Source organism: Ahaetulla prasina, chromosome 4 (assembly GCF_028640845.1).
Source record: "Ahaetulla prasina isolate Xishuangbanna chromosome 4, ASM2864084v1, whole genome shotgun sequence".
Taxonomy (NCBI): Eukaryota; Metazoa; Chordata; class Lepidosauria; order Squamata; family Colubridae; genus Ahaetulla; species Ahaetulla prasina.
In genome coordinates, this window is record NC_080542.1 from 87,859,782 (window position 1) to 87,881,301 (window position 21,520).

Genomic DNA, 21,520 nt, shown 5'->3' on the forward strand with positions numbered 1-21,520 from the left:
AGGGGTGAAATGCTCCCGATTCGGACTGGCACGCCTGATCCAGTAGCAATGGCGGCAGGTGGTTCAGAGAACTGGTAGCAAAAATCCCTGGCCCCGCCCCCTGCCTCTGCTGAGCCGCACCATCATCAGAGGTTTTTTTTTCTTTTAAAAGCAGTTTTTCTTCAGCCGAAAACATGCCTTTAAAAGTTAAAAAAAAAGCCTTTGAGGATCCCGTGGCTCAGCTGACATCGTCAGAACCCTTTAAACTCTTTTTTTAAACAACCTCTTCGGCCGAAGAAGTTTTTTTAAAAAAGGTTTTAAAAGGCTCTTCTGGCGATCCCAGCTGAGTTCCTCATCACCAAAACCTTAAAAAACATGTTTTCTTCAAGCTCTTCAGCTGAAGAGCTTGTAGAAAACCTCCTTTTAAGAGGCTCTGGGATGCGATAAGGCACTTACCTAATTACCCAACACCCTGATGTAAAGCATGGCTTTCCCAGCCCAAAAGGAGCAGTTTCAGCAGGCAGGCAGATTAAGTTGCTAGCTAATCCATCTTCTCAGTCAGCAACTGAATCTGCCTGCTTTGCTGGCTGAGGAACTCTGGGAATTGAAGTCCACAAACCTTAAAGTTACTAAGATTGGAGACCTCTGATCTAAAAAATATAAATAAAATAAAATAATAAAATAAAATATTTGTGCAGCTTTCTGAGAGTTTCTGTAGTGTTTCACTCTAACTACACAAACACCAAAATCTCACAAAGCTGTAGGTGGCATTTTGTGTGTGTGTGTGTGTGTGTGTGTGTGTGTGTGTGCATGCGCGCGCTTATGTGTGAGTCAGTTGTGTTGTGTTGTGTTGTGTTGTGTGTGTAAAGTGTGAAAGTTGGTTTTTGAGCTTTTTGTGGCTGTGTGAGGTTCCTGCTTATTGCAGGGGCCATTTTGGGAGAAGAGCAGCTGCTTTTACATTGTATGAGAGTCAGTTGTGTTGTGTTGTGTGTGTGTAAAGTGTGAAAGTTGTTTTTTGGTACCTCTTATTGTTTTGTGTACTTTGTTTATTATTTTTATTATTTATTGTTATCGGCCATGCCTATCCAGTCATCTGACCACCAAGCCATGCCCACCAATTAAGCCATGCCCACAGAACCGGTAGGGAAAATTTTTAGATTTCACCCCTGGAAGGGACAGCTGGCTGTCTCGAATGGAGAGAGACCCCTTCCCTCAACCCTCACTCAACAGCAGGCCTTTCCCCCATTTTAAAAGAAGCAAAAACTGGAGAACCATCTCCTGATCACCCTAGAGGATCACATTGTTATTTATTTTATTTATTTATTAAATTTATCAATGCATGGAAGGTATGCGTGAGAGGCAGGAGGAGACGAAGCCTTTCTTTGTCACGATTTCTTGGAAGAAAAGTAAAGGCGACAAAAGGGACACCCAGAAATCTTAAAAGAGAAAGAGCAGCAAGGCAAGAGAGAGATCCTTCCTGGGTTCCCCATTATTTTCCCAGAGCCTTGCTTTAAAGGCACCCAGGTGATCAAGGCTCTCGGGAAGCGTTGGGCAGATGTGCAGGCCAGAAAGGAGCAGAATAACAAGGGAGGGAGGGAAGGCAGCCATTGGATCATCAGACTGACCCAGAGCAGCAACAGCGGCAGGCCGAGGGGCAGGAGCAACTGGCCATCGGTGAGGGCAGTTCTCACGCTGACACTTCTGGCTGGGAAGCTGAGGAGAACTGGTGCCACCCCCTCACCTGCCCCTTCTATCAAGGGAGTATGACTGCTTCCTAATTGGTGCATTTCTTATCCTGGCACCAGACAGAGATTCCTCACTGCGGACTCTGCTCCTGCACAGCTCCTGCTGCTGCTGCTCTTCTGGGGAGGCCAAGCTGGCCAGGCACTCTGGACTGTGAAGGTGGATTGGTGCCATGGGCTGGAGGGCTGGGGCCGTGCAAGAAGCCTGCTTGGGGAGGGAGGGACCCGGCCCACCTGTCCTGGCTGACAGCTCTCCCCTAGGAAATGACTGTCGGGATAACTTCTCCACGTCTTTGGGCATGTGAACTGGTCTTTGCATGCGCCTGCATGCCAGATACCAGACCAGGTGGCCAGCGTGCATGTGTCTTCATGCGTGCACATGCGCTCCGGGCAGCTACTCTTTCAGTTTCTGATGCTCCTGCGCGCTTGAAGAGCAGCTGGCTGGCACACCAGAACCTGGAAGAGCAACAGGCGATGGTCCCGGGAGGAATGGCAAAATTATGGCATGCGTTCCAGAAGTGGCACGCATGCCATAATTTCGCCATCACGGATCTAGGGTGTTAGTTATTCCTGCCAGCTTAGTATCATCCGCAAATTTAGTAAGCTCCCCTTCTATTCCCTCATTTAAGTCGTTTATGAAGATATTGAAGAGTACTGGGCCTAAGATGGAACCTTGTGGTACTCCACTGCTGACTTCCCTCCATGTAGATTAAGGCCTACTCGTTGTAGATTAAGGACTACTCATTGTAGATTAAGGACTATTCATTGAGTATGGTTTGTCAGCCAGTTACAAATCCATCTGACTGTGATACTATCTATCCCACTTTTTTCTAGTTTACCAAGAAGTAGGTTGTGGTCTACTTTGTCAAATCCTTGCTGAAGTCTAAATATATTATGTCCACAGTATTTCACTGGTCTACTAATTTGGTCACTGTGTTGAAGAATGAAATAAGATTGGTTTAACAAATCCATTAAAAGATTATCATCAGAACCAATGTTTCTATATTTATAATAAAATCCAAGATGCTTCTGTTTGTTGCTTATGTATGAATTTATTTTCCCCACTGCCAAGTTTGAGTGATTTGCTCACTCCTGAGTCAGCAGAAAAGGAAATCAGCATTGCAGTTAGCTGCTCTCATTGCAGATCCTTATACTGCCTCTGTTGCTTTGGTTGCTGAACAATGCTGGATTGATTTTTGCTTGATTTTTTTGACTTTGATACACTCCCTCTACTGCAAATCATTAGTCAACAGGAAAAACATTGGCCAGTCATAGCACTATAGCAGGGGTGAAATGCTCCTGGTTCGGACCGGATCAGGCGATCTAGTAGCGATTGCTGCAATTGGGTCGGCAATCTGGTAGCAATGGTGGAGCAATGCTCTGCCCACCCGCTCGGGTGTCGTTCTTTCCTGGTTTTAACCAGGAAGTAAAATTTTACCTTCTGCACATGTGCAGGTTTTGTTCATGTGCAGAAGGTTCGCTGGTGAAGAAGCACTGCCCTTCTCAGCTGCTGCATCTCCACCAAGGGCTGGCCACCATCAGCCTTAGCAATGTGCTGGCTTGCTCCGTTGGGATGATGGGCAGGCTGAATATACCGGCAGAGGATCTAGAAGATAAGGCTGATGCAGAATGTGGGGGAGAGGGAGAGGTTTGTGAGACTCGCTCACCTTTTGGATCTGGCGCGCTTGGCTTCCGCGCAGCCTTTGGTTGACTGCTGCCCACTTGCCTTCCTTGCTGCCTGCATCCAACCCATGACAGGGGACGCGCCACTTCTGGGCCAGGCTGCCCACCCTCCCAGAACACTTTCTTCCTTCTCCAGCAGCAATCGCTGGAGATGAAACTGCTGCTCTGCTGGGATGTGCATGGGCAGCCCTGGGAGGGCAGGCAGATGTAAGGCCGATGCTGGCAGTTGGGAAGGGAGACCCACTGCGCTTGGCCAAAGAAGAGCCGCCTTGGGGAAACTGGCGAGGCTCGCTTGGCTTCCACAGGGCCTTTGGGTAATTGCCGCCTGCTTGCCTTTCCCTCTACTTCGGGTCCTGCTGCCTGCATCCATCCCATGACGGGGGATGTGCCCGATGAACCCCACCCCGCTACTCCCCCAACTCCACTTCCCAGCCATGCAACTGGCGCACAGCTCCAGCTATACCTCTTCTGGGCTAGCAAGCCTTAATTAATCCTGTGCTGCTTGGGCTATCGAGTCCTGATTACTCCTGGGCAAGTTGCCCTGAGTAATCCTGGGAAGCCTGGGTGGCGATGTTGCTCCTGATCAGGCTTGGGGCCTCTGCGCAGGTATGGAAGCGGCCAGTGCCAACCTGAATGCCTGATGTTTCCTGTCTGCCTCTCAGCTGAGAGGCAGTAGTGGGCCAGCAGCAACAAGGAGATCTGAGGTTGTGGCAGCAGTCCCGGAAGCAGCAAGCAGGAGTGGGAGCCACCAGCGAGTGACAGGATGCAGGGCTAGCAAGTGGAGGCAGGGTGAGGCTTCCCAGGTGGCTGGAATGTGGGGCGGTTGGCTCTGTCAGCTGCCGTCCCCACCAGAATGACAGCCCCCATGCAGCGGGGCTGAAAAGAGAGAGAGAAGAAAGAAAGAGAAAGAAAGAAAGAAAGGAAGGAAGGAAGGAAAAAAGGGAGGGAGAGAGAGAAGAATGAAAAAGAAAGGGAGAGAGAAAGAGAAGAAAGAAAGAGTGATGTGAGTAATGTCATGTTGGCGCACCAAGCCACACCCACAGAACCGGTAGCAAAAAAAAATTAGATTTCACCCCTGCACTATAGTATGTATGGGGAGTTTGGCTGCAAGTATCTACTTCTCACCTTTAGGTTCTTTGCTGTGACCTCTTACTTGTTTTCTATAGCCTACAAATGTGGATTTCCAGATTTTTCTTTTCTGTGTGAGGAAACCAATGGTAAGGGAGTCAATGCTGTTGTTTCACTATCTTACTGTTTCAGGTGAAGGAAGGCCCCCCCTCCCCAGATAAAAGAAACCATGAAGCAGCAAATAATTCAAATACAATACAAATAAATCAAATACAAATGATTAAATCACAACAGTTTAAATCAGTGGTGAAATCCAATTTTTTTTTACTACTGGTTCTGTGGGTGTGGCTTGGTGGGTGTGGTATGGCTTTGAGGAAGTGGCTTGGTGGGAATGGCAGGGGAAGGATACTGCAGTCTCCATTCCCATCCCATCCCAGGGGAAGGATACTGCAAAATCCCAATTCCCATCCCACCCCAGGGTAAGGATACTGCAAAATCCCCATCCCACCCCACTCTGGGGGAAGGATATTGTAAAATCTCCATTCCCATCCCACTCTGGGGCCAGCCAGAGGTGGTATTTGCCGGTTCTCCAAACTGCTCAAAATTTCCACTACCGGTTCTCCAGAACCTGTTAGAACCTTCTAGATTTCACCCGTTTTAAATCCTTTCAAACTAAAACATTAGCCTTGTCTGACTCATTTCCAGAACTGACAGCCCCACAGGGGGCTAATAAGGTAAACACTTAAGACTAACAAAACCACAGGTAGCTAGAGGCGTAACACAGTGGCTGACATGTAACACAGTACCGATATCTTGTCCAACCAATTATAGAATTTTTTTTTTTTATTGGCCAAGTGTGATTGGACACACAAGGAATTTGTCTTGGTGCATATGCTCTCAGTGTACATACAAGAAAAGATACGTTCATCAAGGTACAACATTTACAACACAATTGATGATCAATATATCAATATAAATCATAAGGATTGCCAGCAACAAGTTATAGTCATACAGTCAAAAGTGGAGAGAGATTGGCGATGGGAACTATGAAACGATTAATAGTAGTGCAGATTCAGTAAATAGTCTGACAGTGTTGAGGGAATTATTTGTTTAGCAGAGTGATGGCCTTCGGGAAAAAACTGTTCTTGTGTCTAGTTGTTCTGGTGTGCAGTGCTCTATAGCGTCGTTTTGAGGGTAGGAGTTGAAACAGTTTATGTCCAGGATGCGAGGGATCTGCAAATATTTTCACGGCCCTCTTCTTGATTCGTGCAGTATACAGGTCATCAATGGAAGGCAAGTTGGTAGCAATTATTTTTTCTGCAGTTCTAATTATCCTCTGAAGTCTGTGTTTTTCTTGTTGGGTTGCAGAACCGAACAGTTCAGACAGTTATAGAGGTGCAAATGACAGACTCAATAATTCCTCTGTAGAATTAGATCAGCAGCTCCTTGGGCAGTTTGAGCTTACTGAGTTGGCGCAGAAAGAATATTCTTTGTTGTCCTTTTTTAATGATGTTTTTGATGTTAGCTGTCCATTTGAGATCTTGCGATATGATAGAACCCAGAAATTTGAAGGTTTCTACTGTTGATACTGTGTTGTCAAGTATTGTGAAAGGTGGAAGTATGGAAGGGTTTTTCCTAAAGTCTACCACCATTTCTACGGTTTTGAGTGTGTTCAGTTCCAGATTGTTTTGGTTGCACCACAAGGCTAGTCGTTCGACCTCTCGTCTATATGCGGATTCGTCATTGTCTCGAATGAGACCAATCACTGTTGTGTCATCTGCGAACTTCAGTAGCTTAACTGATGGATCATTGGAGATGCAGTCATTGGTATACAGAGAGAAGTGGGGAGAGCACACAGCCTTGGGGGGCCCCTGTGCTAATTGTACAGGTATTTGATGTGATCTTGCTTAGCTTCACCTGCTGCTTCCTGTTTGTGATCCACTTACAAGTCTGTTCCAGTACCTGTAGCTGGTTTAGCTTAGTTAGAAGAATGTCTGGAATGATGGTATTGAATGCTGAACTAAAGTCTACAAAAAGGACCCTTGCATAGGTCTTTGGAGACTCAAGATGTTGTAGGATGTAGTGCAGAGCCATATTAACAGCATCATCTGTTGATCTATTTGCTCGGTATGCAAATTGCAAGGGGTCTAACAGCGGATCCGTGATGGTTTTCAGGTAGGAAAGCACTAGCCTTTCAAAGGTTTTCATGACTACAGATGTTAAAGCAACTGGTCTGTAGTCATTCAGTTCCTTGATGGTGGGCTTCTTCGGCACTGGGATGATGGTAGAGCGTTTGAAGCAAGAAGTTACATAGCACATCTCTAGTGATTTATTGAAAATATGGGTGAAGATGGGGGCCAATTGGTCAGCACAGACTTTTAAGCAAGAAGGAGTTATCTTGTCTGGGCCTGGAGCTTTTCCTGGCTTTTGTCTGTGAAATAGGTCCTGCACTTCCTTTTCTGTGATCACTAGGGGTTGTGAACCCAATGAAATGGGGTCAGTTGTAGGAGGCTTGGCTGTTGTTGGTGTGTCTGAGATGGGGGTTGTGGAGATAGGTGGCTGTAGTTTCCTTTCAAACCTGCAGTAAAACTCATTCAGGTCATCTGCCAGTTGTTGATTACCTTCAGCCTGGGAAGGAGGTTTGCCATAGCGGGTGATATTTTTAAGAGTTTTCCACATGTTTGCTGGTTCATTTGCTGAAAACTGATTCTTTAGCTTTTCAGAGTAGCTTCTTTTTGCTGCTCTTATCTCCCTTGTTAGTGCATTTCTGGCCTGATTGTACAGCATTTTATCACCTTTTCTGTAGGCTTCCTCTTTGGAATGTCGTAGCTGCTTAAGTTTAGGTGTAAACCAAGGTTTGTTGTTACTGTGTATTCGCAAGTTCCTTGTAGGTACACATAGGTCTTCACAGAAGCTGACATATGATGTTACAGTATCTGTGAGTTCATCCAGGTCTGCAGAGGTATCTTTAAAAATATTCCAATCTGTGCAGTCAAAACATGCCTGTAGCTTTAATTCTGATTCCTCCGTCCAGGTTTTCACTGGTTTAATTATTGGTTTTGTGGCTTTAAGTCTTTGCCTGTAAGCAGGTACAAGGTGAATCATGCAATTATCAGAGTGTCCTACAGCTGCATGTGGTAAAGACCGATAGGCATCTTTTAGTGTTGTGTAGCAGTGGTCTAGAGTATTCTTGCCTCTGGTGGGACAATTGACATGCTGAAAGTATTTTGGTAGTTCTTTCCTTAAGTTTGCCTTGTTTAGATCTCCCAAAACAATGGCCAGTGAATCAGGGTGTTTTTGCAGCAGATAGATCCATATCCTATTTAGATCCATTCTAAAGTGGTCCTCAAGATTCTCTCAAAGGTCTGGCAAAATCAGAATTGCCAGATATTAAAGATATTTGCAAAATTTTAAACCAATATCATTATTTTTTATTTGTTAAAATAGTTTTTAATGAAAAAATATTTTATATTAATATGGGTTTAATATTGTCATTTTATATGATTCAATAAATATTCTAGAAATGGGTCATTTTTAATTTTAAATACAATAAATACAACCAATACAAATAAAAATTTTTTGGAGTCTTCCATAATGTTTAAAAATGAGAAGGATTCTAAGAGCAAAACGTTTAAGATAGATTTAAGAAGTGATATAACAGTAGAGACCCCCTTTGTATCAGGAGAGAAGCGTGTTCCCTTTTGTACTTTTTTTGGGCGTTTTCACCCAAATCCCAAATGTTGAAACGCTTCAATGTCTCCTAGCTTTCCTATAAATCTCTTTTCAAAACAGAGCTAAGTGCACTAATACCGCCTTTCTTGCAGTGACGACTTTCATTCAGCAGAGGCCACTAACGTGACCCAAACTGTATAGCACCACCATCCCAAGTTACAGCGGGCTCTCTGGCCTCGGCGAGTCTATCAATTAAATATAAGCTCCACCTTTTCCTCTGAAAGTGAAGTAAGTAGGAATGAAATATTTCCGGAACTTAAGAACGGGGACCGCGGAGGGAAGATTTTCTCGGTTGAACGCTGTTTCGACCGGCTATTTGATGTGGAATCATGTCGGGAGTTGGCCTGCTGTGTCGTATAGGACGGTTGGTACCTGGAGGCATCCTTAATTCAGTTCTCGGGGCAGCGAAGGCTGCGGAAGTTGGATTGAGACGACAGTAAGTTTGGCGGGATGGAGCCGAGGGCACTTTCGTTTTGCTACAAGTAATAATTCTTTTTAAGTGTCCTTTTGTGCAGAAATAGCTCTCCGCCCCCCGCCCCCCGGCCGTGTCTGCCTTTCGCTTAACGATAAGAAAAATAAAAATCCAACACCAATCACTCGTATCTAGGCATGATTGTTTGGGTTAAAGCTTTTCTACCTCCAGGAGCTGCACGTGAGTCAAGCTGGGGGACAGTTTTAATGCGGAGACAAAGAGTTACAAGAAAGGCATTGAACAGTGTTGAGTTTAGTCATCGGATCTTGAGGGCCAGTAGTATTCCACAAGTTGTGTTGCCTATAATGCTGTCAAATTAGTTTCCTCTTTTCTCTCCTTTACGTGATCCCCATTTTCGCTGGGATAATATTCGTGGAGAGAGTAAAAGAATTTTGGAAGAGTGCCTGGTAAGGATGCACATAATATAGGTAGCAGGAAACTGAGCTCAATTTCCAGAAAATTAGCACCCTTAACCAGGTTTGCATATTTATCCCTGTTGCTGGTTGGAAATTTGTAGGAGTTGGTAGCATGGGATAATTTAATAAAAAGGCATATTCTTGATGCAGATAAGTGGGAAAAGTTATACAATTTGTAAATAATGTAGCTTAAATCTTTATTCCATATAAATTTTTAGCGTTTCCCTATTCATCCAAATGGAACAGGGGTTTGTCAGTATAATTGTACCGTACACTTGATCTTCAGTATGTTAACATATATATTTGAAAGACTTAAGTTTATACCAGCATGGCTGAATCTTTCCTAATGCTTCAACTTCTCAATTTGTCAGAGAGAGAGAGAGAGAATTTTGTTATAATTAAAATTAATTTACATAGAATCAGACCTACATTTGGTCTCTGTCCATTTATTTTTCTAATACTGCTTCCTTTTTGAAACGCAGTTCCTAGCACAATAGCTCTTAAATTGTTGAATCCAATTACTCTTTTTCCCACTTGAATAATGATATTAACCCCCTTCCCCCAAAAATTTTTTACACCAACATTAGTCCCAGATTGGATTCTCAAGTCACAAATCAGTAATTACAAATTGCTCCAGGATATGCTGGTTTGGTGTAGTGGCTAGAAACTAGGAGATTTTATGTTCCAGTCCTGCCTCCAGCATGAAGACAATGGATAACCTAGAGCTAGTCACTTTTTCTTCTAGGAAAGAGCCAATGGTAAGATGCTTCTGAAAAAAAAAACCCACTGCTCTAGTATTTCAGTCAAAATCTAGGTGCTGCCTTTGATCTAAAAATTGTGTGCATTTCAGTGTCATCTGATACTAATTGCTCTAAGAAACTAACCCTCCCCAGTTATACTTTTTCTTTTAGGATACAAATTGCAGAAGTTTCCTAATTCTGTATTATGATCATTATTTCCGGACCCTTTCTTTATTATTGGTAGGTTGGGCATAAAAGTAATAAGTCAAGGTTATTGCACTGGAAGTTTGAAAATGCAAACATGCATTTGTCTGAACTCATTTTTCTTCTCTTTGGTAGGGGTCTGTGGTTGGTCACAGTTCGGCATATTATTTACAATAGCTCATGGTGGGATGAGCATCTTTCAGAAGAAAATGTTGAGTTCCTTAAGAAACTTTCAACAGAAGAATATAAAGCTCAAACTGCTAGTAAACTTTGTCCTCTGAAAGATGAGCCTTGGCCTCTGCACTCATGGGAGCCAGGTTGGTATACAATAAATTCAAGGGAAAAGTAAAGGGTTATTCTGGATATATCTGATTGGATATATATCTAATTCTTTAATTAAAAACTTATTTCAAATGAATGAATTAGGTCTACTAGAATTATGATTCTTTTATTGTCACTTTAATAAGTTTATATATTTTACAGTAATCGGTGAAAGTCTATGCCAATTATTGGCAAATCAAATAAAAGCTATTTCAACAAGTCCAACTTGGGGGAATTCTTATGCATATCTCTATTATAATAAACTCGTTTGCTGCCTGATTCTCAAAAGTCATTACAGTACAGAAAGAAATTACAATAAAATCAATAAAACATTAAAGACAAAAGGATGGAAGGGAGCCAGAAGTATCACTCTCCCTCACCTAAGATTGGGTAAAGAGCTACACCTTCATGCCACTTTTAAACAATAGCAGAGTGGGGGCATTCTAGCTCTCATTGTAGATGGCAGATGCTGTGACCAAGAAATTCACTTCCACGATGCTGACAGTTGATATTTTTTAATTGAAGAAACCTGGTTTGTGCTAACCCTGCAAGATGAAATAAGCTGGACAAGTACAGTAGTCCCTCAAGTAATCTGGGCCTTATTCCATAGTGAGGTGCAAATGCCAGTTAGATCCATAGGATTAATGCACTGCCTAGATGTTCACACTACAATGGGAGGGACATAGTTTTGTTAAATGTAAAGCGAAGGATGGTAGTATATAACACAGCAACATCACATGGTACCTGTTGCCCCTACATGTTTAAAAATATTAGACATTAAAATAGCTGAATTATTTGTTTTCATAATATGTCCAGTGTAATTTAATCTAAATGTTACCTATCACATAGTAATAGCTGCCACTTGAATAAGTTGTGTTGCAAGATGATGTTTGTAGGATCTGTACATGTTGTGAATTAATTTAAGAATTAATTTTTCATGACTTTCTGAACTCCAATAGAAAGGATTGTTTCATTATTTTATTCACAGGTTTCATTATTTTATTCACAGGTTCTAAAAGAGTTGGTATTATTGCAGTAAAGTTGGGAATGATGCCATTGTGGACTAAGCAGGGTAAAAAAATACCTGTCACAATGCTTCAGGTAAGGCAGAGAATACAGAATAATTATATTTGATTTCTTATTTATTGAACCTCACATAAAAATTTCAATACAAAAAAACTCTTAGTCCAGGTGGAAAATAAATTCAGAAAGGACTTTGATAAGTGATCAATAAAAGTACAATAAAAATGATAATAGTGTAATAACACTTACCCTCCCACCCAGATAAAGCAGGATTTTTAGAATAGAGGTTGGCTGGATTTGTTTCAAAACTGAAATGCTGGTGATGTTTGTTCACAGTGTGCTAGTATAGGCTGCCTCATAATTCCAGTTTAGTCTACATCTTAGAAGCACTACAATGTTCATGAATTTTCCAAAAAGAAAACAGTCAATGTCATCTCTGAAGTGGGATTTACAGTCATGGCTGAAATTGTTGGCACCCCAGAAATTTTTCCAGAAAATCAAGTATTTCTCACAGAAAAGTATTACAGTAACATATGTTTTGCTATACACATGTTTATTCCCTTTGTGTATTGGAACAAAACAAACAAAGGGAGGGGAAAAAGCAAATTGGACATAATGTCACACAACTCCAAAAATGGGCTGGACAAAATTATTGGCACTCTTTCAAAATTGTGGATAAATAAGATTGTTTCAAGCATGTGATGCTCTTTTAAACTCACCTGGGGCAAGTAACAGGTGTGGGCAATATAAAAATCACACCTGAAAGCAGATAAAAAGGAGAGAAGTTCACTTAGTCTTTGCATTATGTGTCTGTATGTGCCACACTAAGCATGGACAACAGAAAGAGGAGAAGAGAACTGTCTGAGGACTTGAGAACCAAAATTGTGGAAAAATATCAACAATCTCAAGGTTACAAGTCCATCTCCAGAGATCTAGATTTGCCTTTGTCCACAGTGTGCAACGTTATCAAGAAGTTTGCAACCCATGGCACTGTAGCTAATCTCCCTGGGCGTGGACGGAAGAGAAAAATTAATGAAAGGTTGCAACGCAGGATAGTCTGGATGGTGGATAAGCAGCCCCAAACAAGTTCCAAAGAAATTCAAGCTGTTCTGCAGGCTCAGGGAACATCAGTGTCAGCGCGAACTGTCCGTCGACATTTCAATGAAATGAAACACTATGGCAGGAGACCCAGGAGGACCCCACTGCTGACACAGAGACATAAAAAAGCAAGACTACAGTTTGCCAAAATGTACTTGAGTAAGCCAAAATCCTTCTGGGAACACGTCTTGTGGACAGATGAGACCAAGACAGAGCTTTTTGGTAAAGCACATCATTCTACTGTTTACCGAAAATGGAATGAGGCCTACAACGAAAAGACACAGTACCTACAGTGAAATATGGTGGAGGTTCAATGATGTTTTGGGGTGGTTTTGCTGCCTCTGGCACTGGGTGCCTTGACTGTGTGCAAGGCATGAAATCTGAGGATTACCAAAGGCTTTTGGGCACTGTAGAGCCCAGTGCCAGAAAGCTGGGTTTGTGTCCGAGATCTTGGGTCTTCCAGCAGGACAATGACCCCAAACATATGTCAAAAAGCACCCAGAAATGGATGGCAACAAAGCGCTGGAGAGTTCTGAAGTAGCCAGCAATGAGTCAAGATCTAAATCCCATTGAACACCTGTGGAGAGATCTTAAAATTGCTGTTGGGAAAAGGTGCCCTTCCAATAAGAGAGACCTGGAGCAGTTTGCAAAGGAAGAGTGATCCAAAATTCCGGGTGAGAGGTGTAAGAAGTTTATTGATGGTTATAGGAAGCGACTGATTTCAGTTATTTTTTCCAAAGGGTGTGCAACCAAATATTAAGTTAAGGGTACCAATAATTCTGTCCATTTTTTGAGTTTTTTGTGACATTATGTCCAATTTGCTTTTTTTCCTCCCTTTTTTGTTTTGTTCCAATACACACAAAGGGAACAACAATTTCAGCCATGACTGTATATTATACTGTTTTTAAACAAACCAAGCATTCCACCAATATTAATTCTTTCAGATTCTAGTTTGCATAGAGAGTTACAAAATCTCAGGTAGTAGAATCTAATAATAGACCATCTTCGTCTTCCAAAAGGCTGTTAAAGCCTGGTTTTCCTCTCAGGCATTTGGTCTAGTGCTTAAGGCACTGGGGTAGATAGCAGAAGATCAGCTCAAGTCCTGCCCTTGGGTGACTAGGCCAGTCTTAGCCCAAGCTACCTCACAGGGTTGTTGTTGTGAGGAAAATAGAAGGAGGAAGTCTGTTGGATATGTTTGCCACCTTCAGTTATTTGTAAAAATAATAAAGCTGGAATACAAATAAATAAAATAATAAATGTGTATCTGTTTTCATGGAAATGCTACATAGTGCCTCCGTTTTCTTTATTTCTTTTTATTGGATATTTTAATTGAAGGGTTTTTATGTTGATTTTACAATTGTTTGCTGTCCAAAGTTATGCACTTAATATAATAGTCATATAAATAAATAAAGTTGTGCACACATAAACATACCAGAATAGAATCTCACATCTTGTTATCTAGAATTAGATGTAAAACAGATTGTTGAAGCCAAAAAAAAGTTTGAAAGTTTAGGACTAAAGCTAATTGTCTTTTTCCTCAACTAATATGTGATAAACTTGAATAATTTCTTATAGGTTCAAGACTGCCATGTTATTAAATACACACCCAAAGAAGAATTTGATGGGAAAACTCCCAGTCTAACTGTTGGAGGGAAAAATGTGTCTGAATTCCATGTAAGTGTGATTTATTTTTCTTTTTGGAGTGGGACAATAATTTTATTGCATTATCCAAAGGAATGCATTTTTAGAAAGATGATGTCTTAAAAATTTTAAAGACTGTCTTTTTTGGTCTTTTTAAAGAAACTTTATTTATGGTTTTGTCATAATTTCTTGAAGATAATCCTATACCTTAACACATTTTTTCATGGAACATTTATGAAACTAAGACATGTTTGCTTTTGTGTTCTAGTGCCTTTAGTGTTTTGTTTATTTTGACTAATGATTAAATGTAGTATAAACATTCATAAATCATGTCCTATTGGGCTATGCAAGAAGGTTTTATTCATTCATTTTACAGTCTTTTTACATGCATATATAATTGTGTGCTATAGATAGCCCTCAAACTGACTGCTTCAGTTATTTGCTAAATGAGAAGAAACTAACAAAACTCCTACATGGTGCAAATTAAACATCTTTCTGTAATTGTGAGTATGTAATTATTGTTTATGTGCAGTTTTCTATAGATTCAAAATAGGAAAACATGACAAAAACAAAACAAAAGTTTGGACAGCTTGCAATTAGTGTTTTAACATCTCAGAAATAACTGAATAGTTGTTTCCTATAACCAGCTATGAATATTTTATTCATTCTTATTGGTATTTTTTATAGGCCTCTTTTAGCTCAGAAAACATACATGTAATGCATGCTTGAGATCTCCAGATTTTCAGTAATACTCAAATCTGGAGAATGTGAACTTCATTCCAAATTTTTACTTTTATAGCTAGTCCTCATTGAACAACCACTCATCCAGGGACCATTCAAAGTTACTACAACACTGAACACTGATGATGGGTCTTTGTGGTTGCCGCCATAGTAGCCCTTGTCACTTGATCATGCTTTGGGTGCTTGACAGCTGGTTTAATTATAATGATCACAGTATCCCACAGTCATGTGATTGCTTGTTAGCAGAAAAGGCCACAAATGCAAAGGCAACGGGAAAGGTGGCAGGCAGTCACAAATGGTGATTATGTGACTACAGTAGTACAGAATTTGCCTAAACAGCAACTATTTGTTATAAGTTAGCAGGATCACATGACATTTCATTATACAATCCCCAGTGACCATCATTAAGCAAGGGCTGCATACATGTACTTCATGACTGATTTTGAGCTTTTTTAGCTTGTTGCTTTGGTGAAACAGTCAACCACAATTTGTCTGTGTGTGGTTTATTCTCTGACCACAGGATATTAACTTTTACGGTGTATTGATATTTAATTGAAATCATTCTTCCTATCTCCGGTATGGTATTTTGCACCATGTACAGATAGTTCTCAAGTTATGACCATAATGGAGACTGCACATCATGATTCTAAATTGGGTCATCCATATGACCAACCTAATTTTATGATCCTTTTTGTGGCTGTGATTATGTAAAAGCTATGATTGTTAAGCAAATTATTTTTTTCTATGGGCCAATTCTGTCAAAAACCAGAAGTAAATGTTAAGAAAGCCATTGTAAAACACAATCATGTAACCACAGGATTTCTCAAATGGCTATAAATGGCAGAGCACCCAAAGGTTAGTCAAGTGACTGTAGAACTTTGAATCTGGTTCATAAGTATTCCCAGATAGGTCCATTATACCTACTAAGTGACAGATTATAAATTGAAAATTACCTACAGTTTATGTTTATTTAGGGATTTGTTGAAACACAAAATTTGACCATGGGGCCTGAAGCCTGCATACAACTGTGTGAACTCCAAGCGCTCCTTTGCGTACCAATATTTTCCTGCTTTTTTTTAATTTAATTGGTTGACACAGTTTACAACAATGAAACAAATGTCTGTAATTCCACCTATCATTTAGTGAAACAGAGATTGGTAACCTCCCTTCTTCATATACTAAAAGAAATACGTTTTTGAGGACAAATTAGAATAAAATATAATTGGTATATTGCCAATGAAATAGAAAAACTTCTGATTTCCATTCTACAACCAATATTTCTGTGCCTCTTTAGTATATTATCACTGACTAGTATCTGATTTTCCATTATTTTTCCATTAATGTTTTTATATAATTGTGCTTTAAGTAGAATCAATTCCCAAATGGCATGAAGTGGTGTGCATTTTGTTTTCTGATAGGGATCTGAAATGCTTCTATCTGTGCATTTTGCATCAAACAGATATATAGAATTAAAGTTTTTTAGAGAAAGAGACAGAAAAAAGTATGAAAGGAGATTCTGGAAGAACAGAATTACGAGGTTAGCTGGCCAATTTGTACTTTTAATCATTCTTTGACCTAATGGTCTCTTGAATACATTTTCCTAGATTAAATCATGCTATCCCAAATTTACAGATCATAGTGACTTGATTTGCCAATATATTAGGCCAGAAACAAGTATTGATAACAGTGAAGTTTAATCAAAAGTATGAATACCCCTAACGTTAGAAAGTGGGATGTGGTGGCTCAGTGGCTAAGAGGCTGAGCTTGTTGATTGAAAGGTCCGCAGTTCAGTGGTTCAAATTCCTAGTGCCATATAACAGGGTGAGCTCCCGTTACTTGTCCCAGCTTCTGCCAACCTGGCAGTTCGAAAGCATACAAAAAATGCAAGTAGAAAAATAAGGACCACCTTTGGTCGGAAGGCAACAGCATTCTGTGTGCCTTTGGTGTTTAATCATGCCGGCCACATAACCATGGAGACGTCTTCAGACAGCGCTGGCTCTTCGGCTTAGAAACAGAGATGAGTACCACCCCCTAGAGTTGGGAACGACTAGCACATATGTGCAAGGGGAACCTTTACCTTTACCTTAATGTTAGAAAATCTTCTGAGGAAATTATTTAAATTATTTTAGCTTTGATTTTCAAAACGATCTTGAGACTTTTCTGTGGAGGATTATAGAGGATTAATAATCTTTAGGTTTTCTGGCTGTGCAATCTATCTTCAACATTAATCTGAAAAATCAGGCATTTTTTACAAGCATATCTGACAGCCATGGGTTGATGGTGATTATCCAAGTGTACTATTGCTGTCAGTCATATAAATTGCTTTCTGGAACAATCCATTTAACCACAAAATTCCACTATGTTGATTTCTTGCATTTTCATTTTTCATTCATTGATCATTCATTTAGTTACTATAATAAGAAGGAAGCTCAGAGAAGCTTTGTGAAACAATGAAATGTTGATAAATTATTATATTCTTCTATATATTGGCTATTAACTTAAGCAAAAGTCGTTAGTTGATTTTCTTCTTATGAATTTAGGCTAAAATTCCTTACTTTATAGAGTCTGTCTTCTAAGACTGCCATTACAATATTGTCCTGAACTTATATCTCATACTTTTGGATATATTTGTTAAAAATATATTATCACTTACCCAGCACCTGGATTTTAAGAGTTAATGGAAATTTAGTTGGGTAGCAATTTTGAGTATATAATTGAACTGTATATATTTTAATACTGCATAAAGTGCATATTAATACAAGGTATGTTGCAGCTATAGTGTATTACTATGTCATATACCCAGATTGCATAAACTATTCTTTAACATAGAGGCTTGAACATTTTCAGATCCTGTTGATTGACCCGGATCACTTTTTCTCAGAAACGTCCCTATTCTCATAGGAGTGTCAAACCTTTAAATATTTGAAGATACAATTCCATTTCAACTTTGGGTATCATATTGTATAAAAAAATACAATAAAATAGTCTTCATAATACTATACCAAAGAAATACGTAGAGAAAACTGCTATCATTTTACAAATGAGCCACAAGATGGCCATAATCCACTATACCACAAAGAGTCATGTTTTAATGGTTCATCTAAAAAAAAGGAAAATTAGGTGGGATCTGAAAAAAAAATATAGAAAGATTTTGTTCCAGAGGACAGGCACTACAATAAAAATTGCATTCCCTCTTTCTCTCTCTCTCCACACACAGAACTCTCGCCTGATTGAAATTTTCTTGACATTCTTTTTACAGGGTTATAATATGGGTTATAATTTTTACAGGGATGGTTTGCCAGCCTGATGCCTAACCCTCGTTCTTTCTCATTTGCACTTGGGATTGGCAACGGCAGAGCTAATGTGCTACTGATTACCCAAAATGAGCTGAATAAAATTTGGTTTGAACACTACCAGGAAACTCTTAACCAGTCAAATCCACCTGCTATATACAATTTTAATGAGGAGTGTTCCCAACCAGAGATGATGAAACTGGTGAAATTACAATTGAAGAAGTAAAAATGGCAATTAGAAGCCCTAACAACAAGGCAGCTGGCTTTGATGAGATATGTGACAATACAATTTTTAATGGGCTTCCGTATACTTTATGGGATCCAGGAAGTGTGCTTTCTCTATTGTAGTACCTTCCCTCTGGAATATGCAACCCTTTTTAAAATAATACTTTTTCCTTTTATGTTGCAGTTAAGATTTATCTATGTTTGTTTTTTTTTTTGTTTACATTTATACCCCGCCCTTCTCCGAAGACTCAGGGCGGCTTACAGTGTATAAGGCAATAGTCTCATTCTATTTGTATATTTTTACAAAGTCAACTTATTGCCCCCCCAACAATCTGGGTCCTCATTTTACCTACCTTATAAAGGATGGAAGGCTGAGTCAACCTTGGGCCGGGCTCGAACCTGCAGTAATTGCTAAACTAGTGATTTATTTTTTTCAAAAAAGCTGCTGAAAAATTCATGTGATAAAAAGTGTGATAGAGAAAAAAATATACATTACATATGCCTCTTTGTAAAAAAGATGCATACATGCAGATTCCAGGTAAGTAGAATAATGAGAAAAAAAGAGCACCTTTAATTTTTGCATAAAAATGACATTTTGTTCATTATATATACCTCTAATAAGTGTTTGTCCTTGCTGTATATATTTATAATTGAAATTTTTATAAAGATAATATTGATTCCAATAAAACAGAATTGAAAAGAATAAAATTTTTGCTTCATTTATGTGTTCTGTTTAATACACATGATTGTGCTGTTACTTGCTTGTTATCTTTTGAGCTATATGATCTCATCGTGACAAGATTCTGTTGTGATATTGTTTTTAATATTGGGTAAGCCAGCTTTATTCTGAAGTGACTATTTGAGAGCATCCTTTTCATTTCTGCTCTCACAAGTGCTTCTTCCTTGCAAAGTATGAAGCGAGAACATTAGACCTGTATGTATCTGTGCATTTATTTTTTGCATACCCTAGAAATACTTCTTATTATTAATATTTATTTATTATATGTGAATCCTATTGGATCATAGGTTTATAATTTGTTCCTTTTCATGAAAAGAAGACATTCGAATGAACACTTTATTGTAGAAATAGATGGGGTCTCACAGCATTCAGCTTTTGCTAGCACAGATAGAATAACTAATACAGTAACTCAAAACATTTTACATTTAAAGTTTTAATAAAGGAATTAAGATTATTTCTGTGCTTTAATTGAGTATTCTGTGCTTTAATTGAGTATTAACTTTCATTTAGAGCATTGGCACATTTTTTTAATAGAGACTATTATACAATTACAAGCAATGATGCACTCTATCATTCTGTGTCATTCTGTTCTCTGATATTTATGAAAACAATAAAAAGTTAAATTCTAGTTTTATTGTTTAAATGAGTTGCATGTTATATAAATTCTACTTTTTCTATGCTTACTGTAGTTTTATGTTTTTTCCAGAGAAGTTCTTCTGTCATGGAAATGTATAGAGAACTAGGGCTTCCACCAAAACAGAAAATTTCAATATTTCAAGTGTCACCTAATGCTGTCATTAAGCCAGGTAATGTTAACAAGGTGCAGTATAATTTTTCATTATATTCTCCCTAATAATTAAAAGCTATTTAGCAGAAGAATAACTATTTGCTAAAGTAGTATTCTACTACTCAAAAAATAATGCATAAAGTACCATGTATGTAAAAGGAAATAATTAAAAGATTATCATTATCAAAAAAAAATATTGTTGTCATTATATTAGGGGCTTGTTATCTTACATTATTTGAAAAAAAACTTGAGACAAAGTGACTTTTAAAAAAAGTTGGCTATAGAGAAACATTTTTTAATTTAGTTTAAACATAGCTCATAGCAACTGTTACCTTACTTGTGATATTTGCTGACTGACTGAATTCTGGTCATGGACAGGAAAGTAAATCCATAAAAGTTATTATATTTTTTTAAAAAACAGATCACAAAGTGAACCAAATAAAAGTTACTTCTAATAATACTGAAAATAAATGTTTCTGTACTTTTGAAATGATAGAGAAAAATAATGTTCAGTGAAGCCAAATACTTTTTAAAATACAGATAGTCCTTGACTTATGATCAGTAACTTAGCGGCCATTCTGAGTTATAGGGGACCCTTCCAAAAGCTACTTATGACCTGCTGGGGAAGTTATGGCCACTGTAGTGCCTCTGTAGTCATTCACCCTTACCTTAATTGACCACTGGAGCACACACTTCTCCTGTCTTCTCACACACACACACTTCAGTACACCAGATCTCCGCAGGCATTGGCTTGGCTTCCCACTCCATCAGATTCCATAGCCTCACTTATCTTTCAAAGATCTGTCGAACTCCAGAGCTTGTATTAGGGAAGAGAACAAGTTGCTTCATGCAGCTGCATGGGTGATTCTGGAAGCAGCCACTATTTTCTGAGCAGCCTCACTGAATTGTCTCTCGGAAAAGGGCAGCCACTTCTGGAATTCTACCATATGGTCACATGACAAAGAATTGTTCTGCTTCCTTAACCTGGTCTATGCAGTGCTGCAGAAAGCACTGGAGCTTTGAAGTTCTTCAGAAGGTAAGAGCATAATGGGGGTGTGTGTGGATGCCCAAGGTCTTGGTGGGGTAGGGAAAACAGGTCCAAGGGCTGTGGGGACCCCAAGGGGCAGAAACCAGAGCACTGGGTGTCTTAAGGGATGGAGGATACCTTGGGAGGCTTGAAGCAGGTTTTGCTGATCTGCATTTGGCCTCCCAGGTTATCGTCCCTTCTGAGGTACCCAGTGCTCTGCTTAAAACCTGCACAATTATTTAATAGCTGCAGCAGGGAAACATGGGGTTAAGCGAAGTTATTTTCTTTTTCTTTTTTTAAAAGTATTTTATTTTTTATTTTTCTTATACACATATTATAAATGTACATTTTCTTATTTATAGATAATCATACATATTGTCTCTAAAGAAAGCACAAAAATAAAACTTTTTAATTACCTTTGGAGTTGCTCTTCTAACCATTTTTCCCCTTCATTTTACAACAAACCTTCTTCTCTTTTCCCTCCTTCCTTCTCCTTTCCTACCTTCATCTTCTTCCTCACCTTCCTCATACCTACTTCCCTTTCCTCTCCCCCATTCCTCTTCCCTTTCCCTCCTTTCTCACCTTCTCT

At 39.4% G+C, this 21,520-nt stretch overlaps 2 protein-coding genes across 3 annotated transcripts in view; one reads left to right on the forward strand and one right to left on the reverse strand.

The window, feature by feature from the left end:
- Positions 1–5,939: 5,939 nt before the first annotated feature.
- The window catches only part of LOC131198914 (uncharacterized), a 165,593-nt gene continuing 150,012 nt past the window's right edge, over positions 5,940–21,520 (reverse strand). Inside the window, exon 2 of the mRNA XM_058184187.1 lies at positions 5,940–6,389. The gene's annotated coding sequence lies outside the window, so the exon portion shown is untranslated. The remainder of the gene's footprint in view (positions 6,390–21,520) is intronic.
- The window catches only part of MRPL3 (mitochondrial ribosomal protein L3), a 65,300-nt gene continuing 52,235 nt past the window's right edge, over positions 8,456–21,520 (forward strand). Inside the window, exons 1-5 of one of the 2 annotated variants that reach the window (XR_009155189.1) lie at positions 8,456–8,640; positions 10,172–10,353; positions 11,367–11,458; positions 14,054–14,152; positions 19,824–19,923. Coding sequence is in view for 1 of the 2 variants with exons in the window: in XM_058184188.1 (XP_058040171.1) it covers positions 8,534–8,640; positions 10,172–10,353; positions 11,367–11,458; positions 14,054–14,152; positions 19,824–19,923 (580 nt within the window). In the remaining variant the exon portion in view is untranslated. The remainder of the gene's footprint in view (positions 8,641–10,171; positions 10,354–11,366; positions 11,459–14,053; positions 14,153–19,823; positions 19,924–21,520) is intronic. The other variant, XM_058184188.1, reaches the window with a different exon arrangement.